The sequence below is a fragment of the Perissodus microlepis genome, chromosome 9, assembly GCF_051167445.1.
Source record: "Perissodus microlepis isolate ML-2025 ecotype Zambia chromosome 9, ASM5116744v1, whole genome shotgun sequence".
NCBI classification, from domain to species: Eukaryota; Metazoa; Chordata; class Actinopteri; order Cichliformes; family Cichlidae; genus Perissodus; species Perissodus microlepis.
In genome coordinates, this window is record NC_140469.1 from 13,272,018 (window position 1) to 13,293,580 (window position 21,563).

The window sequence follows — 21,563 nt, forward strand, 5'->3', positions numbered from 1 at the left end:
GTAAAAGATTTTAATGTATGAGAATCACATTCATAGAAACAGTTGTAACACTAAAAAGGTATTGTGGCTTGTTTCAGGACATGTCTGAGAAAGCTTGCATCTGCCTAGCAACCAAAAGCCTTTTGTGGCCATAAAACCCATAGCTAAGAGGCTATATCTGTGTGAACTGGCCATAATACTGTCGCTTCTATTTAGACTAGGTTTTAATAGTCACAGATGACAATCAGCCTCGATTACTGACTCTAGTAAACCCTTACTTCCTGATACTCTGGAAACAGTTAAGTACGCAGTTCAGTAGTATTCACTCCTAAAACTGTACATCTTTAACACAGTATTTGTTTTTTATGTGTTGCAAAAGAGAGGAAGAGAACATACAAGAGACTAGATGCATGAAATAAATAGTTAACTATGGTTTTGCAAATCTCACTCTTCACAGTGAAAAGTTAGTGTTACTGTATATGCAAGCTGAAAAAAAAATGCTAAAAAAATACAAATCAATAATTCAGCTGAAGTGCATCCTGTGGGTTTAGACATTATAGTTAAGTTTAAGTCTAACAGAACAGCAGAACAGTAAAGGGCAGACCGATATGCACAGCCTCAAAAGTCAATCAACAACTCTGGGAATGCCTCAGCAAAACAATCCCATTGCAATCTGGGCTAAAAAATTAACTAAGGGTTGTTTCTTTTTTCTCAATATGTGTATTGCACGTACTTCATGTATTGTCAAGGTTTGTGCAAAAACCAAGTAGTTTTGTTCACACAGGCGTTGCATGTTCTTGTAAATAGTAAAAAAATAAAGAGCAAAACTTCCGCCTCCTTCAGATCAATTCATTATAGAACTGCATTATAGGAATGGAATCGTCCTATTGGACATTAAATGCAGTCGTAGTAGAAGAAAAACACCACATGAACAGATTACCATCTTTCTGCAGATGAAATGGGTTATCGCCCGATCAGCGCAAGCCCATGTTGCAAAGTTAGTATTTCTTATCTGCTTTTTACAAAATGCCTGCAGATACAGAGTACTGGCTACAGGACATAGCAGCAGGTGCCGTTTGTGCGAACAAGGAGTCCAACCATTGCCACCATAATACAGAAACCACGTGATTTAAGGGATCGCATTCACAAACTTCCTTGAAAAACTACCAAAGGTAACCTTCACTCCCGCTACAGCAAAAACAACACTTCTTCTACTCTTCTTAGTCTGATGTGAACCATTTGAATTTCTTAAAAAGTGTACTTAAAAAGAAATGTTTGGCTTACCTGTGTTTCTGTTTCTGTCCGGGATGTGCATTTATCCAGGTGTACCGTTGTTCTCCGACAGCTAGCAGCCCTGAGCCCCTCAGTGTGCCATTGGACTAAGTCACACTGAGCATGGGAAAATGGTAAAGGTGTTCAACCACATTAAAAGGGAAGGTTGGAGAGCTGAGTGGCCTATAATTCAGAAAGCGACACATTGGATGGCGCCACCATAGCCCTGTCATTAGATCGATTTACTAAACAAACTCAAACTAGGGTGGGGATGTTAAACAGTAACCCAGGACCATAAAACTGAAAAGGAAAAGATCACCAGGTGTGAGTCTGTGTGTGTGTGTAGGTGTGTGTGCCCTCTGAGGGCAGAAAGTATGAGATCCAAAAAAGGTTTGAGATAATGTTTCACAAAATAATGGGGGAGACATAACAATTTACAGCATTTATTTCTCTTCTTCACATCAGCTATGTACACAGGATTTAACTGTTAAGTGCAAATACAGTTAAAAAGTATTCACTTCCACTTAGAGTCCTTGTACACAGACTTACAGAAACAATATCCTGGGGTCTCCAATTTCATAGTCTAACATTATAAATTCCAAGTATGAAGCCTGTCTATTATAAGCACAAACCAGCAAATTGCAAGAGCGCCTGCATTAGGAAATAAAATCAAAAGACAGTTTTAAAGTCCTTAAATGTTCTCATGAATAAAAACACGGCTTGCTGTGACACAGTACACATATATAGTAATAACAACAGTAAAAGTTAAAAAAAAAGCACAGCTTGAAAAGTGTGTGTGCGTGTGTGTGTGTGTGTCAGTCAATGGTACAAAAATTGTAAAACTGCAAAAGCATAACTAAGGACATCGTCAGGGGTCTGTCAGTTTTATTTTTTGAAACTCTGTATATATTAAATTATGTTCAAATGTAAAGTAATCTGAAAGACTCTAAGCCAAATAAGCCACTAAGGGAATGTTTTGTCTGACTAAGGTCAATATTTATTGTTAGAAACTGAAAGTTGAACCTAAGCTTATAATCAGAACCAGTGTTTATGTGTCATTCGGAGTTGTCTGCACAGTCTTTTTTTTTTCATGTGCAATTTTTATGATAAAATTTGTTTTTTAATAATTTTTTATGCTATTTCAAACACTTCAAAAGCAATAAGATTAAATTGTTTAAATTTCTGGAACTGTACCAGAACCCTGACAGGCATAAAAAAAAGTGAAGCAAACACAGTACCAGCAGCTTTTAAGCAGCTTTTCCTACAAAGCATATGTTACAGGACCTCCTCCCCAGGAAAGTAAGCATGTCCAAACAGTTAAAAGTGGTTATGCTCAGAAATATTTCATTTGTACCCTCTAATTCTTTTATATTGTTTAAGTAGAACAGTCGAAAAATGTGGTAGGGAATGAAGCAGATGACCATGATTAGCGCAAAGCACAGGCTCTTCAGCTGAGCTCCAAACTCCTGCTGAAAGGTGCATCCCTCCCGATGCTTCTTGTATAAAACCCATAGGACATTGGCCTGGAAGGCTGTCAACACAATGGCAATGACTATAATCAATATGCTTGCCAGGTAGTTCAAAATCAGAACAGATTCTATAGATTTTCCAAACTGGAAGCAACGAGTGCCATTTTTGTTATGGTCTTTGCCATAATTAAAATGGATGATGCAAGGGACAGTGATCAGCACAATAATCCACACCAGAAAACTGATAAGGATCGCATGCATCCTGTGAAAGGACGCCACCTGGCAAGCTTTCTTGTAGAACGTCAACAGACGGGTGATGAGGATAATCACATACAGGACAAAAGACATGTACATGTGGATGTGGATCATGCTGCTGGTTATTTTACACCATTCATAGCCCAACTCCCATTCATGAACTGCGTAATAGTAGATTCTGAAGGGAACCGTTAGCAGGAAGATGAAGTGAGTGAAGATCAGGTTGAGTACGGCAATTGACGTGGTGGAAGTTGTGGTGGATTTCATTATGCGCATCATCAGGGTAAGGCTAATTGTACCACTGATCAGGACCACAGTGTAGATGACCAAGAGGGCTGTGTGGTACTCATCTTTCTCTGAATCTGAGGGTGTGGTCATTGTTGAACTTTGGTTTGGAGATAGTGTGGCCCCATTTAATGTCGAATTCATCCTAAACAGAAGAGGAAATGGAGTAAGAAAGAGTAAGAGACATTAGAACAGGAAGACAGGCAGGTGTGAAGAGTTAGTGGAAATGAAGTGTATCCAAAAATGATTAAAAACGGGTGTTATAAAAAGAGAAAGAAAACACAAGGCTGTATTAAAAAAAAAAAAAAGAATGACTGATTTAAATTATTTTAAGGGCTTGTTTGTCTTCGGGTGATGAAACAAGACTAAAAACATGTGGCTATGTCACACACCAAACATGTTAGTAAGACTAACTAAAAAAGGTATCTCAAGAATTAAGAAATACAGATACTGCGCAACCATTTAACCAATAATGGAACCACTGAAGGACACCATATGGCCCACATTAACCATTAAAGGAGCACCACAACACTGGAAAGAACATGATGAGAAAACACAAAGTCCAAGCCAGAGATACTATCGTTTATCAGTGAACTTACTTGCGCTTCAGTCAGTGAAGAACTGTATGCCGAGTACTCTTCTGTGTGTGCGTGTGTCCTCTGGAGTAGATCACATTATATCCAGCAGCGGTATGTTCACAGTGTCGCGGAGGAAGAGAAAAGCTGAGAAAAAACGGTTTCTGGTTGAGTGCATTTGCGCATATGCCTTTGAATGCGCGCATGTGTGTGAGAGAGAGAGTAAGAGTGGAAGTTTGCCAACGTTCGGTGGAAGTTAAGGTTCTGAAAATGAAGGCTTTGTGAGCCTGCGTGTGAGTGTTGTAAGAAACCACCATCTACTTTGCATACTGTGTCAGAAACAGGAGGTTGCTGTAAACACATGTCAGCACACAGGAACACAGGGCTGCTTACTTCCTCATTTTTCTCTAAATGCACTCTTCACTTTGACATTTAAAGTGAAATATAGACGATAAGAAGTTGCTGTAGCCACTTCGAATAAATTAAGTAATTCAGTAATTTGGGGAATGTAGTGCTTGTGTCCTGTATAAAAAATTGTGTGTGGTTTACCAGATGACCGTAGATAAAGACAGTTAAAAGCACTGTGAAATGATTAGAGTATTTGCAAAAGCAACAGATTAATGCAACATATTAGGCATGCATGTCAAACAAAAAAGTTTATACTTTTTCACTTTAATGTTCTTGCATCTCTTACACCTTAGGAAGATAACAACTTGTTGTCGATTGCAAGAACACAGTTAAGTCCACTAGTATTTGGAGTGTGGCACAGTTTGTTTTTTTTTTCTTTCTAAATTCTGCCTCTGTACACTAACATAGTGGATTTTATATTAAACAATCAAGATGTGATTATAGTGCAGACTTTCAGCTTTTTTCCAGAAAAGTTTAGCCAAAGTATTACATTAATATTTTAGGAATTACAGCCATTTTTATACACAGCGAACCATTTTCAGAAGCTTTAAAAGTATGTGCACACTTGACTGGTAAGTAATTTTGTGGTCAAGTGAGGTCTGCTTTATTCCATCACATGTTAAACAGAAAAATGATCTAGCACTGAAATTTCATTTGGTAGGCATTCACTGGAATTCTTTATATGAGGGTCATCATTAGGATGAAAAAACAAAACAAAAAGATCGGAGAGAAAGTAGAAAAACTTTGGGAGTGGACAAATCAACAGTGCGCTACGTTCTTTAAAATAAGGAATTCTCTGGTGAGCTCAAGATACCAAAAAGGCCTCAAAGATCGAAGACATCGGTTGGAGTGGCTGAGCTGTCTAAGTTAAGAAAAAACTTTCACAAGGGTGAAAACACAAAACAAGCAGAAACTGAAGGTGACTGCAAAATCTCAAGGGAGGGGTGATGGCATGTGGCAATGTCTGGGTGGGGGGGTGGGGGTTCTAGAGTTCAGAACAGTTAATGTTTGTAAAGACTTTATTTTTTTAAACCAGTTATTAAACAAAGCTGAAAGTCTGCACTCACACCCTAACATCACTCTGCTGTAGAGAGGCAGTATTTGGCATCATCCAAATACTTCTGAACCTGGTTACAACTTTGAAACATTTGCTTTTGCACTTGCTAGACAAAGTCATCTACTTGCTTATTCAAAAGAGAAGTTAGTCAGGATGTTGTAATGCTAGCTGTGATGCTGACAGATTTGTTTAGTAACAACAAAGTGCAAAGACAAGTTACAAGTCATATGACATACACAGCACATTGTATATTGTGATTCCAACTAATATCATAGGAATTTATAAGCTTTTGACTTTGCACCACAGTTGCAAAGATGTCAACATAAAAGATCCAATAAACACCACAGTCCACTTTACTAAACAGGAAAACACCTTCGCATCACTCCGACCACAAGCTTAGTGTGCATGCTGCAAACATTTACCTACCAACGCTGCCCAACATCGATGGTTTATTTTATCCTGCGTATAACCGCACTCAGTAAACATAGAATTTGCCCAGTTACACGTTTGCCACAGTTAATACTGGTATATTCTGATTTAGGTTTGCACTTATTTTAAGAACATTTACTTCATCTTTTACTTTTCTAGTTAGCTTTAAGTCCAACTGATGTCTATTTTTGAACAAACGAAGCTCTACTGCACTACTAGTGCATAGAGGGCCAAATATTAAAGTGTTCAATCATTTGTTTTCATTGCAAAAAGAACCCTTGTCCTAAAAACTGTTGCCCCAGCCTTTTTGCACAATCACCCACCAACTTCTGCACCTTCCTGGCCCTGGTTCTGCCAGAGATGTTGACACCACACTCTTCACGGAGAACAGGAAATCCATTAGATGTTAAAGAACCTCTCGTCACTCCTTAAGTAGATTCCCTGTCAGTTTGATTTTTGATTTTGTTTAAATAGGTCATCTTTACTAATATGCACTGTTGCAAAGACAACCAAACGTCTAAAATGATGGAAAAAGTCAACAATTTGCAACTCAAGTTTTCACGCGACAATTAAATTCTCTTAAACACACGTTTGCACTCCAATCCTTCAGTTTTATTGATACACACGTAGTCAAAATAAGTTAAAACATCCCTTTTCACACTAAAGAAACATACATTTTAGGCAGTGTCATGAAGTCTCATGTTACATACTTTCACCAGACCATTTATCGTAGCAGCATGAAATCATGAAAAAGCAGAACAAGCTTTTTGCATGTGTTTCATGAATCAGTTATTATTACTAATGCTTTTCCTCATTTGTTTACATGATTTAACCCTTTCAGAGAAACATGTACAGAGTAAAATATTTAAATGTGACAAGCAACATGTGGCCAAAGTTTTTTCTTACTGAGGTACAGTCCCATTGTATTATGTTGCAAATCAACACCCTCATCGAAAACCCAATTCACAGTCATATTTGCAGCAGCCTATTACAAATTCACAAATGAAACTAAGACTGAGTGCATTTGTACCAAAGAACACAACACAGTACTGTGCAAAGGTCTTAGGCCACTCTGCAAAAAAGGTATCGTATGATTTAGGTTCCTAAGATTATTTTCCATTTTGTCTATAAAAAAATTTAAACAATATCACAAAACATAAAACATATCTGAAATAAGACAGTTAAATAGGTACACTGATAAATATCTTGTTTAAGACACATGGTAACATTTACTAGGGGAAGTGCATCTTGCGTTGCCTCCACAGGACGAGTCTTTGTGAAGTGAGAACATGTGTAACCACACTCAGCAACATGAGAAAGATCGTCATTGACATCACTATCACATAGTGACTAATGCTGCAAAAGACAGAGGAAGCTTAGCATGTTTTCGATGCATTGCAGACACCAAAACAAGAGATTGATAAGACATGGTTTTAAATGCATGTCCAAGTTTCATTACCTTGTGCCAATGTCCAACCAGCTGCCATAGTCCTGCACCATGAAGAAAAAATGCTGAGGAGAGCAAGAGTGAGTTAAAATCTATTTGAGCCTCATGTGCAGTTTGCTTAACAGTGGATGAGAGAAAGTCTTTTATAAAAGATCAACATTAAACCTGCATTACCAGAGCCATCAAGTCAGAGATAACCAGGACGATGAGGAACAAACTGCAAAATAGAAATTAGAGAGATTTAAACATTAAGGAGCACACATTGGTCAGTGCATTTAAACCTTTTCATGCACAATGAAGGAGGAACTAGAAGATACTGGGCCATTTACTATAGTTATTTTAGCTGCCTCAAGGTTTAAGAGTCATGTCTGGCCTGGTCTGTCTAACAAAGCAAACAGAACGTACTTTAACTCTACAGACAGAATCAGATCAGTGATTCAACGTTTCCAACAAATTCAAAGAGTTAATTCAAGAATTAAAAGACTACATTTATAATTTTAGATGAGGAAGCGAAGTGTTACCTCCTTGATGATAGCTGTGTTGCAACTTGGATGGTCTCAAATGTACACATCACTATGATGAATGGAATGATAACCTGGAAGAACAGATGACAATTTAAGGAAATGCAGGATTCTATGAAATGACTCGAAATAAACACATTATTATATAAACTTAGAAGTATGATGCTAAAATTTCTATTACAAATCTGTCTGCCTAAATTCTCCGTACAATAAATGTAAAAAAAGATACAGAAATTAATGGGCTAGGTCTTGGCTGTTAAAACAAATTAACATGAGCGAAAAAAAAAGGCGGGTTAAACCGTATTTAAGCTTACTTCTCAAGCAGAATATGAATAGATCATGACTTGTCATAATGTGCAAGACTGCTTCCCCTTTTGGGGAAGCACAGTACATATCATAAAAAGGAAATGTTTAAGAGTACAGTACCTTCCACATCATCAACCCTCCCATTATGAAAGGGTTGAAAACAGTGAGGAAACAATAAACAGATGCTGGGTCAAAACTAGGCAAAGGGAAACAGAAGTACACAAAGTGACTACAGACCAGACTAGAATCATTAACTTTTCAGAGAAGAAAATGGACCTTGTGTTGTAGAATACACACTAACATACTCTATGTTTGGTGCAAAACATATAGTGCATAGAAAAGAAATTTGTCAGAACTGACTTTTTTTTTCTTATCTCCTTCCTGTATGACACTCTCACACTCACACAAAAATACTATGATGCATATACCTGTTTATGGACGCAATGTTTCCTGTGCCAAAAAATGCTGTTATTATAAAAAATACCTGAAGAAAAGGTGAAGTCAAGGTAATGCCCAATGTGAGAATGAACCAAGTTGACTTTTTTTTTGTCCGATTGTACACTTTAAACATAAAAAACTTTTATATTACATTTTTAATGCTACATCCTATTTGATCAAATCCAGCCTGAACATCACCCACAGACTCTAATGAGCCCAATGCACTTCTGTGCTTCGGCGAACCAACATTGTTGCGACTGCTCTTAACAAGGATACAAAAAAATAGGACCTTCGGATGTCATCCAGCTTCAGCTGTCGAATCTTGGTGATGTCGATGTTTGCAGAGAAATCGATGGTGGATAACTGGAGGAAAAAGAAAAAAACATGCATGTCTGTAAACTAGTGGTGCAACGGATCAAAAATCTCACGGTTCGGATCGGATCACGGTTTTAAGTCAATTTTCGGATCAGCAAAAATAGAAAAAAAAAGACAAAAATTCAACTCGCCATTTACTTATTTAAGTATTTTTTGCCTATTAAAAACATTCAACTGAAGACTTATTCCACACACTTATATAAAAACAAATTAAGGTGCAATATGGACATTATGGACCATGCTGGGCATCCTCTGCACACGGCCATAAACAACCAAGAGGAGTCTGCTCAGTGACAGGTTGCTTCTCCCAAAGTCAAGGACCAGCAGACTTAAAAACTCCTTTGTCCCACACGCCATCAAACTGTTTAACTCCTCGCTGGAGGGGAGAGGGAGGGGAAACGGGGACAAAGGAGGGGCGAACAAGTAAGCTGTAGTGCCTTTTCACTGTGCAATAGTTTTTGTTAATAACCAACGGTGTAATAGACTCACAATACTTGAAATGTGCCGTTCCCTTGTATTCTTATTCCTATTTATTCTATTTATCCCTTTTGTATTCTCTGTGTTTATATATATGGTATATTTCTGCTCACATTCTGCAACTTCTGTGGGTGCTGTGCTACTGGAAACTGAATTTCCCGGAGGAAACCACCCGAGGGATAAATAAAGTTTCATCTAATCTAATGTGATCTATAGGGCAGTGCAGGGCTTTGTATCTACCACTCCGCTGTGATATAACGAGCGGTCACGGTCACGTGGCTTTCCGTTGCCCTGGAGGTCCACCCATTTCTGGTTTGAGCAACAGAAGATGCCTGGGACAGTTCAGCCATAACTTTAAACTTCTCCTGCTCATACATGCTTGGAACGATCTTGTCACACTGAAGTGGACGCGCAACGAGATATCATAGCGTGGCTCAAGCACGTTCATCACAGTTTAAACCTTGTTTCGCACAACGGAATACGGCCTCCCGTCTGCAGCTAAACACCCCATTAGCTTTTGTAATAGCTTTAGCCCAGTCGGATTGGGCAGCAAAGGGCTGCTTAAATGCCGCAAACTCCTCTGCTCCTCCACTTGACAGACTGACCATGCGCACCATACACATACTTTTTTTTTCTTTTTCGAATCTTTGGATCACGTGAGTACCGAACCGTGGAGTGGGATTGGTTCGGATTTCGGATCAACCGTGATCCGTTGCACCTCTACTGTAAACCCAGCCACAATGAGACATGGACTTTAAGACCTGTGTCTTTTCTTTCCTGCAATTTGAATTTTCAGTGTTCTCTCTAAGCTCTGTTCATTCTCATCTCTTTCCCCTCATCCTCAAACTGCTCATAGCAAACAGCCTCTCCCTTAGCCTAGTTCTGCCGGACATCTCTTCCTGTTAAAAGGGGGTTCTTGCTTTCCACGATTACCGAGTGCTTCCTCATGTCAGTTAACTGCTGAGGTTTTCTTTCTGAGATTGTATGGTTTTTACCTTACAATATAAAGCTCTGTGAAGTGGCTGTCGTTGTGAATTGGAGTTATATCAGTAAAACGGAAAATATGACCTTCACAATTAAATACATACATAAATGATAGCTTCCCAAAGCTTTTGGTTTGCAAAAGTTTTCTATTACAAAGGGAAAAACAATGGCTCTACCTCTTGCCTACCAGACATGCCCTGAGCAAGCAAGGCGTCCTGTTCGATGTTAATCCACACAAACATTAACCAGGATAACACAGGGGGGAACAAAGCCTCTGACCTGTGAGGGAGACAAAAATAGAAATATCATTTTACAGCTTTGCTGCGGTGGTGCAACTCTGCACAAGACACAACTAAAGCATCAATGTGTTGTCCTACCCAGTGCTAAGCAGCAGGTAGGTGGAGGTGAGAGACAAGAATATGCTGAGGAGTCGATGAAAAAGTCGTGTTGAGCTCAGCAAAGGAACAAATATAGAAGATGCTGTAGAGAGAAGAGTTGTCAGAGGTTACTTGGGTGTCAGCGATATGATGTTTTAACGTCTTTTGAGGTATAGCTTACGTATGCGATCAATATTTAAAAAGTAAACCATTCTAGATCCTAAGTATCTTGTGGCCACTTGCAACCAACCCACCTAATGTGCTCCAACTTATGATCTGATTAAGAAGGGGTAGGCCCTGTTTCTGTTGCAGGCTGGAGTGTGTGAGGGATGGCACGTATGCACACACAGCAACAAGGAGCATCTGCCGGGTTTGACAGGTAATTAATCAGTATTAGCAAATGCAGTGACACACACAAACACACATATATATGCCCACAGTGACATGTACTGTAGTCACCTGTACGACAAACTGTGGTCTGTCACCGAGGTGCAGCGGTGTCCTCCGTCGAGATGACCAGAGGTAGCAAGCTGAGGTGAAAAGAGCGAGCAGACCTGCACAGGTACTGAGTTGACAAACAGGATGTGTTACTGTACTTTCAAAAACATGGATAGTTTGTACACACAGCTCGTTGTGGAAAGACGGTATTGTGTAGCAGTTTAATCATTCCTCGTTTTCAAATGTACCACTTTCAAATTTCCCGTCTGTTTATATATAGAGAAAGTACCCATTGTGGGACTTTTTAACTTTTAACAGTAAGTCTATTCAGTTTCCTTTAACTGGGGGTGGATGCTCATGGCTCCACAGTTTTTTGGGGTTTTTATATTTGAATATTGTGATGGATATTTGCATCACTAATATGATGCCGATTCCAGTCACATTTTATCTTCCTGATCTGTTCTGCAGATGTTCTAATTTACTGAAACTCACATACCTAACCTGGCATGAATTGGGCTCTCAGTTTTTCCAGTGATAGGATATTGCGGTAAATATTCAGATAAATATATACAAATAAAGGAAGTACTCACACCAGATGTATGTTAGGCTCTCTACCCACAACAGGCATGAGGGGGAAAGCAGCTAGACACAGACAGCCCACAAGCCAGCTCAGTGAGCGTGACTGCACAGAAACAGAGACAAAAAGAAATGCTGCCTACCACTTTGACACATTTACCATTGTGTATCTATATTTAATAATTACCTTTATAATTATCTACTGCTTTAGGCAAGCAGTACCAATAACACTCTAGTTATAGACACATAAGAAGAATTAGAATGGCTAGACTATTATTGGAGAAACAGTGCTTTCCATAACCAAAACAGGGATGGATATTAAAAACAGCTATAACACACATTTTCCTGCTTTTATCCGGCTAATCTGTAAATTACCTTAGCCTTGCCAAAAAGCCCCGACAAGAAGGGCCAGAGAGAGAGAACAGCCAGCCCTACAGTCAGCATGGCGCGATGGAAGAAGCTCACCACCTGGGGGCAGCAAAAATAAACAGCAATGCAGCATCCAGGTTTATTTCTTACAGTTAATGATACACAAGTGAAATTTTGTGCACTTATGCAGAAGGATGCCTTTAACACAGCAGATTTAAAGACACCTACCAGCAGCTCAATCCCAAACGCCACCAGCACAAAATAGCCCAGACATTTCCACAGTGGGAGAGATGGGGCTGTCTGAATCAAATCTCTCAGAGTTCCAGACCTAAAAATAGATCATTGATGGGATTACTTTTTCCTGTCATAAAAGGATGAGATGAAGAATAAAACATCTCTTTATCCCTTTTACATAGGAGAACTATGAATGCATAAAACGCCAGTTCAAAGGATCTAATTAGCACTTCACTCCACCTGAGCCAGATGTGCATACAAGCCTGTGTGAGGCTAATTAGATCCAGTGAAAAGCTGCTGTATTCACTGACTGATGTGATCCTTTTGCGTGTGTTTTAATATCAGGGTTCTGTGACTATAGTAAATATACAAATTATTGTAAATTGACTGAATGCATCTGAACAAACATGTTTTGTACATTTTTTAAATCCAGTTTGCATTATTTTGAATGTGTCTTTTACTTACTCTTTCAGAACAGAATACCACACAGGGATAGGCAGCAGGCAGTAAATATAGTAGGTTATGGGGCTTCTTTGAATAAGCAGGAAGAGTGTGATCACCACTGCCACACACGTGCACAGCCTTGCCAAGTTACGGCCAGGAATCTGGACACAGGAGAAAAATACCAACTTAACAAGACATTCAGGTTGTGCAGACTTGTTTGGGTGGAAGGCATCTTGAGGGATTACAATCTCCTGTATATCCTAACCTGTTTAGTGAGATTAGGATGTCTGTTGAGACTCGCGTGAGTCTTCAGTATGACTAAGACGACATATGAGGTCCAGCCTACAAATCCCAGCACCACACTGCAACCGAGGAAGAATCGGTCGTAGGTGTGGTAGTAAACCAAACCTTCCAGAGAGCGAGATATCAGAGACTGGCACAAAGAGATCTGACAAGAGACAAAACAGGGGGACAAAAACCTAATTTGTTGCTTAAGCGGAAGAAAACATACGATGGAGAAAGTAGCGATAATGTAGAATGCATTTACTGTAGTTCATTTAAATTAGACTTTAGTTTATGAACACAGGTTCAGTAAATGTTTAAATAATTCATCAAAGTATCAAAATAAATCTAGAAATTGGCTTTACATGTATTGTAAAAGTATGATTAGATTTAAAAGCCAAAGACCCCCCCCCCATACTCACAGCATCCTCGTACTTCTCCAGCTGAATGAGTATTCGGGCCTTCTGGGTGAATTCTGCTTGTTTTGACTCAGTCAGGAGTCTGGGAAGAAAGAGGGTGCACGATGGTGCAAAACAGATGAAGTGCGTGAAAGTGTGCAATTTAAATACGGCCATGAATATGTGGTTTGGTTAGTGGACACATTCTTGGCCTTCATGCTGCATAACCTCAGAAGTTAATCTAAATGTCACATTGACTGATTTTTAATGGGTCAGCAAAAGAATTTACTGAGAAAGTGCAAACCCCGTCTCCAGAAACGTTGGGATTTTTTCCAAAATGCAATAAAACCCCCCAAAACTTTATATCTTCAAAGGAACCAGATTAAGCAGGGTAACTGATTGGGTAAAGGTAAATTTAGAAATCACCACAAACTCGGTCTTTGTGGGTTGTGGTTCATCCCTTATTTCCTTAATTCATGAGAGAATTGCTCCAGATTTCTCAGTGCACTATTACAAAAAAATTTCTTCAGACATCTATAGTATGTACCACTATGAAAAGATTAAGAGAATTCAAACCATTTCTCACACTAAGGTCAAGACTGAAACCAGCTTGAGCCCTCAGGCTACACCGCCTTAGAAACAGTCACGCTGCAGTGAAATAAATATATAAATATAAATATAGCCACCGGGGCTCAGAAGTACTTCAGAAAACCACTGTCACTTAACATAGTCCCACATCCACTAATGCAACTTGAAACTGTATTATGATTGAAGGAGGAAGTCATATGTCAGTTGCATAGAGCTCTCTATGTCAGGGTTCACCTCAGAAGGACAGAAAGACTGTGTCATTGTGTGCTATGCACAGATAAATCCACATTTCCGTGTTTTTGGAAAACTGTGCTGAGTTCTCTTTGCCAATGATGAAAACAACTATCCAGATTGCTATCAGCGAAAAATGCAAAAGGATCTGTGATGATACAGAGGAGCATCAGTGACCACAGCAGGGCGAGCTGCATCTGTAGATACCACTGATTGAGGCACAGAGCGCTGCCTGTTAGGATCTATTTCCTACAGACAACATGACCGCAGGTTAAACCAAGTAAAAATGAACAAAATTTCTAACTGGAAAACTACAACACTCAGTTCAAAAAAAATTTTTAAACTGCAATTAAAAGAAACACAACAGTAAATATGTCTCAGTCCCAACTTTTGTTGAGTGTGTTGCACCTGTCAAATTCAAATTTTGGTACATTTACAAAAAACAATTAAGTAGGTCAGGAAAATCTTCCAACATCTTTGTACTTTGGTCACTTGAATATATGTTCACGTGAATTAACATATCACAGATTTGTATTTTTTAACCTCCTAGGACCTGGCATCCACATATGTGGACATCACATTTTGGGTTGTCTAGACAAAAATACTAAATTTTGCTCTACAAGGGCCTGATATCCACTTACGAGGACGTTATACTGCTACTGTTCTATCAAAATTTAAAACAAATGTCTTCATATGTGGATCTAATTTTTCTCAGAAACAAAAATCAGTAAAAAAAAAAAAATAGATTGGTAATTCTTTGTTTTTACATTCATCAGGTCCCAAACAGCCCAAATAGCAAAGAGAAATTAAAAATGCATGCCATGAAAGAGTTTGGAGGTTAAAAACATTTTAGAACATATCCCAACTTTTCTGGAAACGGGATTGATATAAAAACACAGCATTTACGTTACAAATACTTTTGTTTCTGCCAATTAATTCTTTGTAAATGACTCTTTTAATCTATTCTCTTTACACTATCTATGAAGTCACAGTAAACACAACAGGCCACGGTGAAAAGCAAATTCATGTTCTTCTGATTGGATTTTTGTTAGAAAAACACATCAGTTAGTTACTGTACGTACTGGTATGGGGTGAAGAGAAAAGATAAGGTTGTCTCCTTTTTCTGCATCATTTTCATCTACAAATAAACACACACACACACACACACAGTAAAAACACAGCTTTACCATCAGTTTAGATCACAGTGTCATATAGAATAATAAAAGACATGACAGATAGTTGATAAGCATTTTGTTAGCCAAAGCAGATGCTGTTATACCTTGAACTGCTCCAGTACTTGAATAGCATTAGTGTACATGCTCTCAGCCATGAACCGCTCACTGTTGTTGAGGTAGAGAAGAGGTAACACGCCCTGAAAAACAAATACAGACAAAACATGTAACAAAGACTTGAAAAATTATTGAACATTTGCCATTAAATGGCTGATTTTGTCTCTGACTTACAACAGAGTTAACAGGAATAGGCACACCAATGAGGGAAGCCATGAGCGGAGCAATGTCAGCCTGCCAAAAAAACCCCAAACAAACAACGAAGACACACAAATATTACACTTTAATACAACTGATGACAGGAAATTGTTAAAAAGTTTAAATTTCCATGAGCTTTACCTGACTGACGTCGACTCTACGAAGATGCTCCAGTTTCCAGTCTAAAAGAAACAAACCAGGACAATCATTTAGACAAAGTAAAACAGACAAACTGGAGGGTATCGGTTGTAAATTTAAATCTTAAAAAAAAAGTGTTTGAACGTACCTTGTAGGAACCCATCATTGTATGGTTGGGGTTCTGTGACTCCCTTGGCTTTCTGAACCCCAGCTCCCCACGCCACTAAAGGGGTTAGCGTTTCAGAAGGATGGCCCGCACCGTGGGAACCTGGAGACAAACGCACACAAACATGCCAAAATAGAAAACTGTAATAGAAAACTCGCTAGCAGGCAGCAAAACATTTAGATACACAAACAAGTTTACCCCAGTTTGTCATGCCGTGGTCAGAGGTAAACACATAGGCTGTTCTGCCATCATTGTCGAAGAAGTCCTCTATTATAGACACCACTTCAGCTACACCTGCATCTACTAGACCAATATTGTCTAGGTATTCTCTGGAAAAAGACAAAATAGAAGACAAAGATGCAGCTGGATGAGAGAATGCTTATTTGGATGAATTTGTTGACACGACTAAGAACCACTGCACAACTGCCCAAAAGTTAAAAAATAAAAATAAAAAAAAACAGCAGCTGTTAATACAAGGTTAACTACTTACTGCGACATTGGTCTGTGAGCATGTCCATTAGTGTCAATTCCAAGCAGATGCAGGAAGAAGACATTTTTATCCTCCCATAGGCTGGCCTTCAGAGTGGAGTTAGACTGTGCAGACTTAAAGAAGGACTGTTGAAAAATATTAAATAATTTTAGGCATATTCAGGAAATCCATGTGGATCAATTCTGTAAATGAAATTCTGGAATGACTCCAAGTTGGGTTATATTTCACTGCATGACACATGACACACATAATACACATAAAACACAGTCTTTATAAAATGTGTTTTTGTGGGTAAACCTGTAGTTAATATCAATAGATCAATCATAAAATATTTTTTATGCTAATACTTCCACTACATACTTTGACTTGAGTGAACACCCAGCTGTCTAGCTTGGATGCATCTGTGGAGGCAAAGTCCTCCTCCACTGCCGGGTATGTGTGGGTATACACATGGTCCCCACTAGCGCCTGAAATAACCAAAGGAAACATGTTTGCTCAGATATGTGATTTAGTGTTTTTTTCTATTTCTTTTCTATTGTGTAGATTAATGGTTCTGTTTGTGATGCTTGTGTACCTTTGGCAAACATAGGCAGGATATCAGGGCTGCCCCAGCACCAGGTGTGTCTGCTCTCATTAAACACAGAGTCAAATTCTACAGGATTTTCCTTCCAGCCTGAAAACAAGCACATAAATGGTCACAGTAGAATGCCACAGAGAAACACATACAATAGAGAGTAATCTCTCCAAGTCGCTGAGCATTTCTCTTCCTACCATGTAAAAAAAACAAAAAAAAACAAAATCATCATGCACACACCTTTAGCTACTGCACTAACATCCTCATAGAAGCCAGCAATGAGAGCAACGTGACCGGGCCGAGACTCAGTAGGCACACGTGTGTGTGACACACCCCAGGTCCCCTTGTCCTCTATTATACTCCTGAAATATGGAAACAGAAGCACATATGCTTATGCAAACAGGGGGAATGAAAAGACATGCTGTAAAAATGGCATCACCTTACAAGAATAATTAAACAGACCCAAACTCCACATCAAAGTTTATTTCTTTGTATTGGTTTCCTGACCTCAGGTATGGTGTCCTGGATGAGCCATTAGGAAGCAGGGTGAAGAGACTGTCTGCTCTGAGACCATCAGCCACCACTAACACCAGTCTGGAAGCAGGGGGTTCCAGGGGTGTGGAGTGGGGTGTCATGCCATGGACCAGAGGAGAGGTGAAGTAGATATCAAAGATAGAGATGAAGAAGACCACGTGGACTGTCAGCCCAATCACAAAGAAGGTGATCATCCTCATTTTGGGTGCCAAAGCCACACCGAAGAACAACTGAGGGTTTACTTGAGGACAAGCAGGGTAGATTTAATTCGCTTGGAAGTGAAAAGAGGTGACTAGAAGAAGGAAAAATAAAAAAAATTGGAATAGAATGAAGACAACTCACAGCCTGCATTTGCAATCAGGATTAAGAAGTTAAAGCCAATAGAAGGGGCATTAGAAGGTTTCAGAATAATATAGGCTTGTTAAGCCAAAGTATGCGGTCTTAAGAGCAGCTTAATCCTTCGTTCACCATATGCCATTAAGCAACGTTAAAAAAAAAAAGGCTTTAATGTTTATTTCGGAACATTTTAATGGTCCAGCCAACTTACCACTGGTAACAAGAAAGTAACTTAGAAAAACAGGCCATGAAAAGAGTCTTACCTGCATGTAACGTCAGCGGATTTTGATCATAAAAACGGGAATAATGTTCCGTTAAAGAATGAATGAGTGAGTGACCAACCTATCTACTACTACTAGTAGTAGTAGTAGTTCATAGATTCACTTGTTAAACACTGCTTTAGCTTCCATTGTCACTTCGTAGATCGCCAAGAACATGCTCAGAGAACCAGACAGAGCAACCTAAAAAAAGATCAACCTAAAACCAAATGTCTCCCTGTTTAAGAAGATTACTACAAGAAATTCAGGCAGCATGAGCATTCACTTCCTTGTTGTCACTCGTTTTTGACGTTGTGTGTTGACGTAGTGGTTTGTAGCTGCATTGTGGGTAGTGTAGTTTAAATTAAACGATTCACTTCAAGTTTACCTATTACGAAATGTAATAAAAAAATAAACAGCACTTATTTATTTGTTTTGTTTGCAGTGAAGTGCATTTTTAATAGAAATGGTTTGGGCGCGGCTTTTTTTTGACAGCATAGTAGCTAGCAATTGCTATCAGCTGTCAAATGTGCCCTGCCTAGTTTTCCTCTCTACAGCAAATGTACCCAATACTTTTCCAGTATTCCATAAAAGGGGCGGGCTTTGGGAGTAGCGTCTCTTACATTTGACCAATCGTAGCTTCGCATTTCTTCTTCTTCCTCCTCTTCCACCTACCAAACCTTAGCTAACCTAATATCCATTCAGGAAGCAGCGGGTGTGATTAGCTTAGCTAGCTTAGATTGCTAAAAAAAAAAAAAATCTCTTTAGGGCAAAAATGGCGTCGGTGAACCCATTTAATCTCAGTGATTCTGAAGAAGAGGCCGAACGGCGCCCTAACGAAACAGTTGACACAGAGCGGAGTCCGAGTGACGGGGCGCCAGGACCACCGCCAGGCAATCCTTTTTCTCCGCCTGCAGACGCAGAGCCTCCGTCGCTCCTGCTGTCTAGCAACCGGACGAGCCCCAGCGGTGAGGGCATCTCGGCGTCGGCCGCCGCCACCTCCGCTATGGCAGGCAGCGCCGAGACGCGGGTATCTGTAGATGTCATCGCTGCCCAGTTATTGCGGGACCAATACATCCTCACGGCCTTGGAGTTTCACACCGAACTGCTGGAAGCAGGCAGAGAGCTCCCCCGGCTGAGGGATTATTTCTCCAACCCTGGCAACTTCGAACGACAGAGCGGTACTCCACCTGCCAAAGACCAGGTACTCGGACCTGGAGGACCACTGAGTAAGTGTCGTTAGCTGCTCTCTTAGTGCTACATATGTAGCTGTTCGCTAGCTCTGTATTGATGTTGTATAAAACAGTTAGCCCATCAGCTGGCTAACGTTAGCTTTAATCATTGGCTACGAGATCTGTTTGCTGCACCTGCTCTTCAGCTCCAGGGCCGCAGCCAGCTATTGGGTTTTGTGGGTCAGTCGTGAGATGACAGACTAACACAGAGTTGTGACAAGGCATTAAACATTAACTACTCACTGAAAGATAATTACTGGTAGCGTAATAATGCTGGTGACCTGTAGTGATCGCCCAAGTGTAATTTAGCCCTGTAGGAAAACACCCGTCAGAGGTCAATATCGGCTATAGAAAACAAAAGAGAGGAAGGAGAAGAAGCGGGTGCCTGTACGAACAGCTTTTGCCTTTCTCTGAACCACAGCGTTGCTCAAATAGCACATTTGAACGAAGGAGAATTCTACAGTCTTGTAATAATGATAAAACAGGCTTCAGGCTTCCTGAATTAGTTTGAAGCTGTATCATCTGGTCCAGGAGCAAAGTGTCTTGTAAATGCTTGTGTTGCTCTACACAGGTTGCGTCTACCCAGCTAGGGAGATAAAATGCTGTAAATGTTATTATGTAAAATGTGTACATCTGTTGCACCCTAATCCATTTACAAGACTCATTTTCATTAATCACCATGCACCAACACAGCAGTTGAAGAGTCTGGCAGCAAGGACCTTAGGCAGACCTGCTATGCAAATGGTACCCATGGTCACAGCCTCATCCACAAATAAACAGCACCTGCTATAGTAGAAGCAGTAACTAAAGAGTTAAAATCTTGTTAAATAGCAGCAAAAACATTTGTTGTGGCCCCACTTCATACCAGTGAGTCAAGCGAATGTATTTGCACTCAGCATAATGTCTTGACATTAAAGGATTAGCAAATTGGCTACAATGATAGACCATTAGCATTAAAAAATGACCAGATGAAAATATATTGGTCTAACATTTAGAAATGTGTTGACTCAACATTTATTATTGTATTTACTTCATGAATTCATTGTAGACTTCATTAATAGAATTTATAATCTTATAATTCTATAATTTTAGATGTGTGATAGATTAGGAAGCTTATAGGTAGCAAATTGAATTATGTTACACCTACATTCATTGTTCACCACACTAATTTAACAGAAATAAATCTCCCTTCCACTGAAAATGAGGTGTTTTTTTTCTGTTAGTGTGTTTTGGTGAAAACAGATTGTATCTTGAATAGAAAGTGCCATGTCACACCAGTGGGTGTGTTTGTCTACTTGACTATTTGAAATTAGCAGGGGGGGGAGAGAAAAAAGTCTTCTTCCAATATCTATTTGGCAGTGAAACATGCTCTCAAAATCAAGGCTGACTGATTTTATATCACAGTTTTAAGATGTTTTTGTAGGGTGAGTTTGGTCATTCATTCGAGACATTGCCCTCACGAATGAAAGGATTTTTATCAGTGTGCCAGACTGTGAATGGCTATGGCTTTTTGCAGCATGTCATTGAAGCTGCACTGCAAATGTAATTTTGACTTTTTCAAATTATGGAACAAGGCTATTGGCAAGGCATTTGGCAGTTTTCCAGCTGAGGGATTCATATAAATAAATGTTAAAACCAGACACAACTATTTTGTATGCAGTGGCAATGAACATTACCTAAGATCTCAGAAAACTGGAGTATAGTTTTAGGCGTGTGTCTTGGTAGCTGGCCTCAGTCTGGCTTTTCCAGATTGCAAACGGCAGCTAGTCAGATTCCTTGTCTTTTTTTTCAATCTGTTAAACCCAACCTTTATAATTAAATTCTGCCCTTGTATCTATGCCTTAAGGCTACAGCAGTAAACACAAACCACTACAGGGCTCTAGACTAACTTTTTGCCATGGGCGTACCGGTACGCCTAACTTTTTAAAGTTAGGCGTACCGGCACAAAAGTTAGGTGCACACAAATTTTATAATAATTTATATAATATAATGTGTTTTTCTGGATACACTGTGCTTTTTCAGCATTCAAAGATTGATGACACCGTGTCAGAGCACTGGCTATGAATTTCAGAAGGATCAGGCCTTAACTTAACAGAAAAGTTAGCAATAGTTCTTTTCCTATTACAGCTACATCC

The 21,563-nt window shown here is 39.4% G+C and overlaps 3 protein-coding genes across 10 annotated transcripts in view; 1 reads left to right on the forward strand and 2 right to left on the reverse strand.

Moving 5' to 3' along the window:
- Window positions 1–1,678: 1,678 nt before the first annotated feature.
- Window positions 1,679–4,456, reverse strand: gpr141 (G protein-coupled receptor 141). The gene is made up of 2 exons (XM_084939090.1): window positions 3,860–4,456; window positions 1,679–3,405 (listed from the first exon to the last, which is right to left on the reverse strand). Exon 2 carries the CDS (start codon window positions 3,402–3,404, stop codon window positions 2,499–2,501), a length of 906 nt encoding a protein of 301 aa, XP_084795216.1. The 5' UTR covers window position 3,405; window positions 3,860–4,456; the 3' UTR covers window positions 1,679–2,498.
- Window positions 4,457–6,319: 1,863 nt separating this feature from the next.
- Window positions 6,320–18,902, reverse strand: pign (phosphatidylinositol glycan anchor biosynthesis, class N). 2 transcript variants are annotated; one of them, XM_084939099.1, is made up of 29 exons: window positions 18,820–18,902; window positions 17,577–17,895; window positions 17,310–17,431; window positions 17,070–17,168; window positions 16,856–16,962; window positions 16,496–16,620; window positions 16,204–16,334; window positions 15,988–16,107; window positions 15,843–15,883; window positions 15,678–15,737; window positions 15,494–15,586; window positions 15,297–15,352; window positions 13,420–13,498; window positions 12,981–13,163; window positions 12,737–12,876; window positions 12,266–12,365; window positions 12,044–12,136; window positions 11,683–11,774; window positions 11,114–11,219; window positions 10,909–11,017; window positions 10,655–10,757; window positions 10,454–10,556; window positions 8,718–8,804; window positions 8,432–8,487; window positions 8,124–8,199; window positions 7,698–7,771; window positions 7,351–7,393; window positions 7,189–7,241; window positions 6,320–7,085 (listed from the first exon to the last, which is right to left on the reverse strand). In XM_084939099.1, exons 2-29 carry the CDS (start codon window positions 17,801–17,803, stop codon window positions 6,962–6,964), a joined length of 2,802 nt encoding a protein of 933 aa, XP_084795225.1. In that variant the 5' UTR covers window positions 17,804–17,895; window positions 18,820–18,902; the 3' UTR covers window positions 6,320–6,961. The 2 variants fall into 2 exon arrangements, with proteins under 2 accessions (XP_084795225.1, XP_084795224.1); XM_084939098.1 differs by lacking the exon at window positions 18,820–18,902 and adding an exon at window positions 18,203–18,773.
- A 69-nt stretch (window positions 18,903–18,971) lies between these two features.
- relch (RAB11 binding and LisH domain, coiled-coil and HEAT repeat containing) overlaps window positions 18,972–21,563 on the forward strand; it is a 38,676-nt gene continuing 36,084 nt past the window's right edge. For all 7 annotated transcript variants that reach the window (XM_084939091.1, XM_084939092.1, XM_084939094.1 and 4 more), the window contains exon 1: window positions 18,972–19,425. In XM_084939091.1, the coding sequence (XP_084795217.1) occupies window positions 18,972–19,425 (454 nt within the window). The remainder of the gene's footprint in view (window positions 19,426–21,563) is intronic.

Bases quoted from the DNA above. Each gene is read 5' to 3' on its own strand.
- gpr141 (XM_084939090.1), bottom strand. From the start codon at position 3,404: ATGAATTCGACATTAAATGGGGCCACACTATCTCCAAACCAAAGTTCA.
- pign (XM_084939099.1), bottom strand. From the start codon at position 17,803: ATGAGGATGATCACCTTCTTTGTGATTGGGCTGACAGTCCACGTGGTC. The intron at 16,963-17,069 runs GTACACAAGCAT...TGGTTATTTCAG, and splicing joins CCTGCCTATGTTTGCCAAAG to GCGCTAGTGGGGACCATGTG. The intron at 11,220-11,682 runs GTGAGTACTTCC...TTGTCAACTCAG, and splicing joins GAGCCTAACATACATCTGGT to TACCTGTGCAGGTCTGCTCG.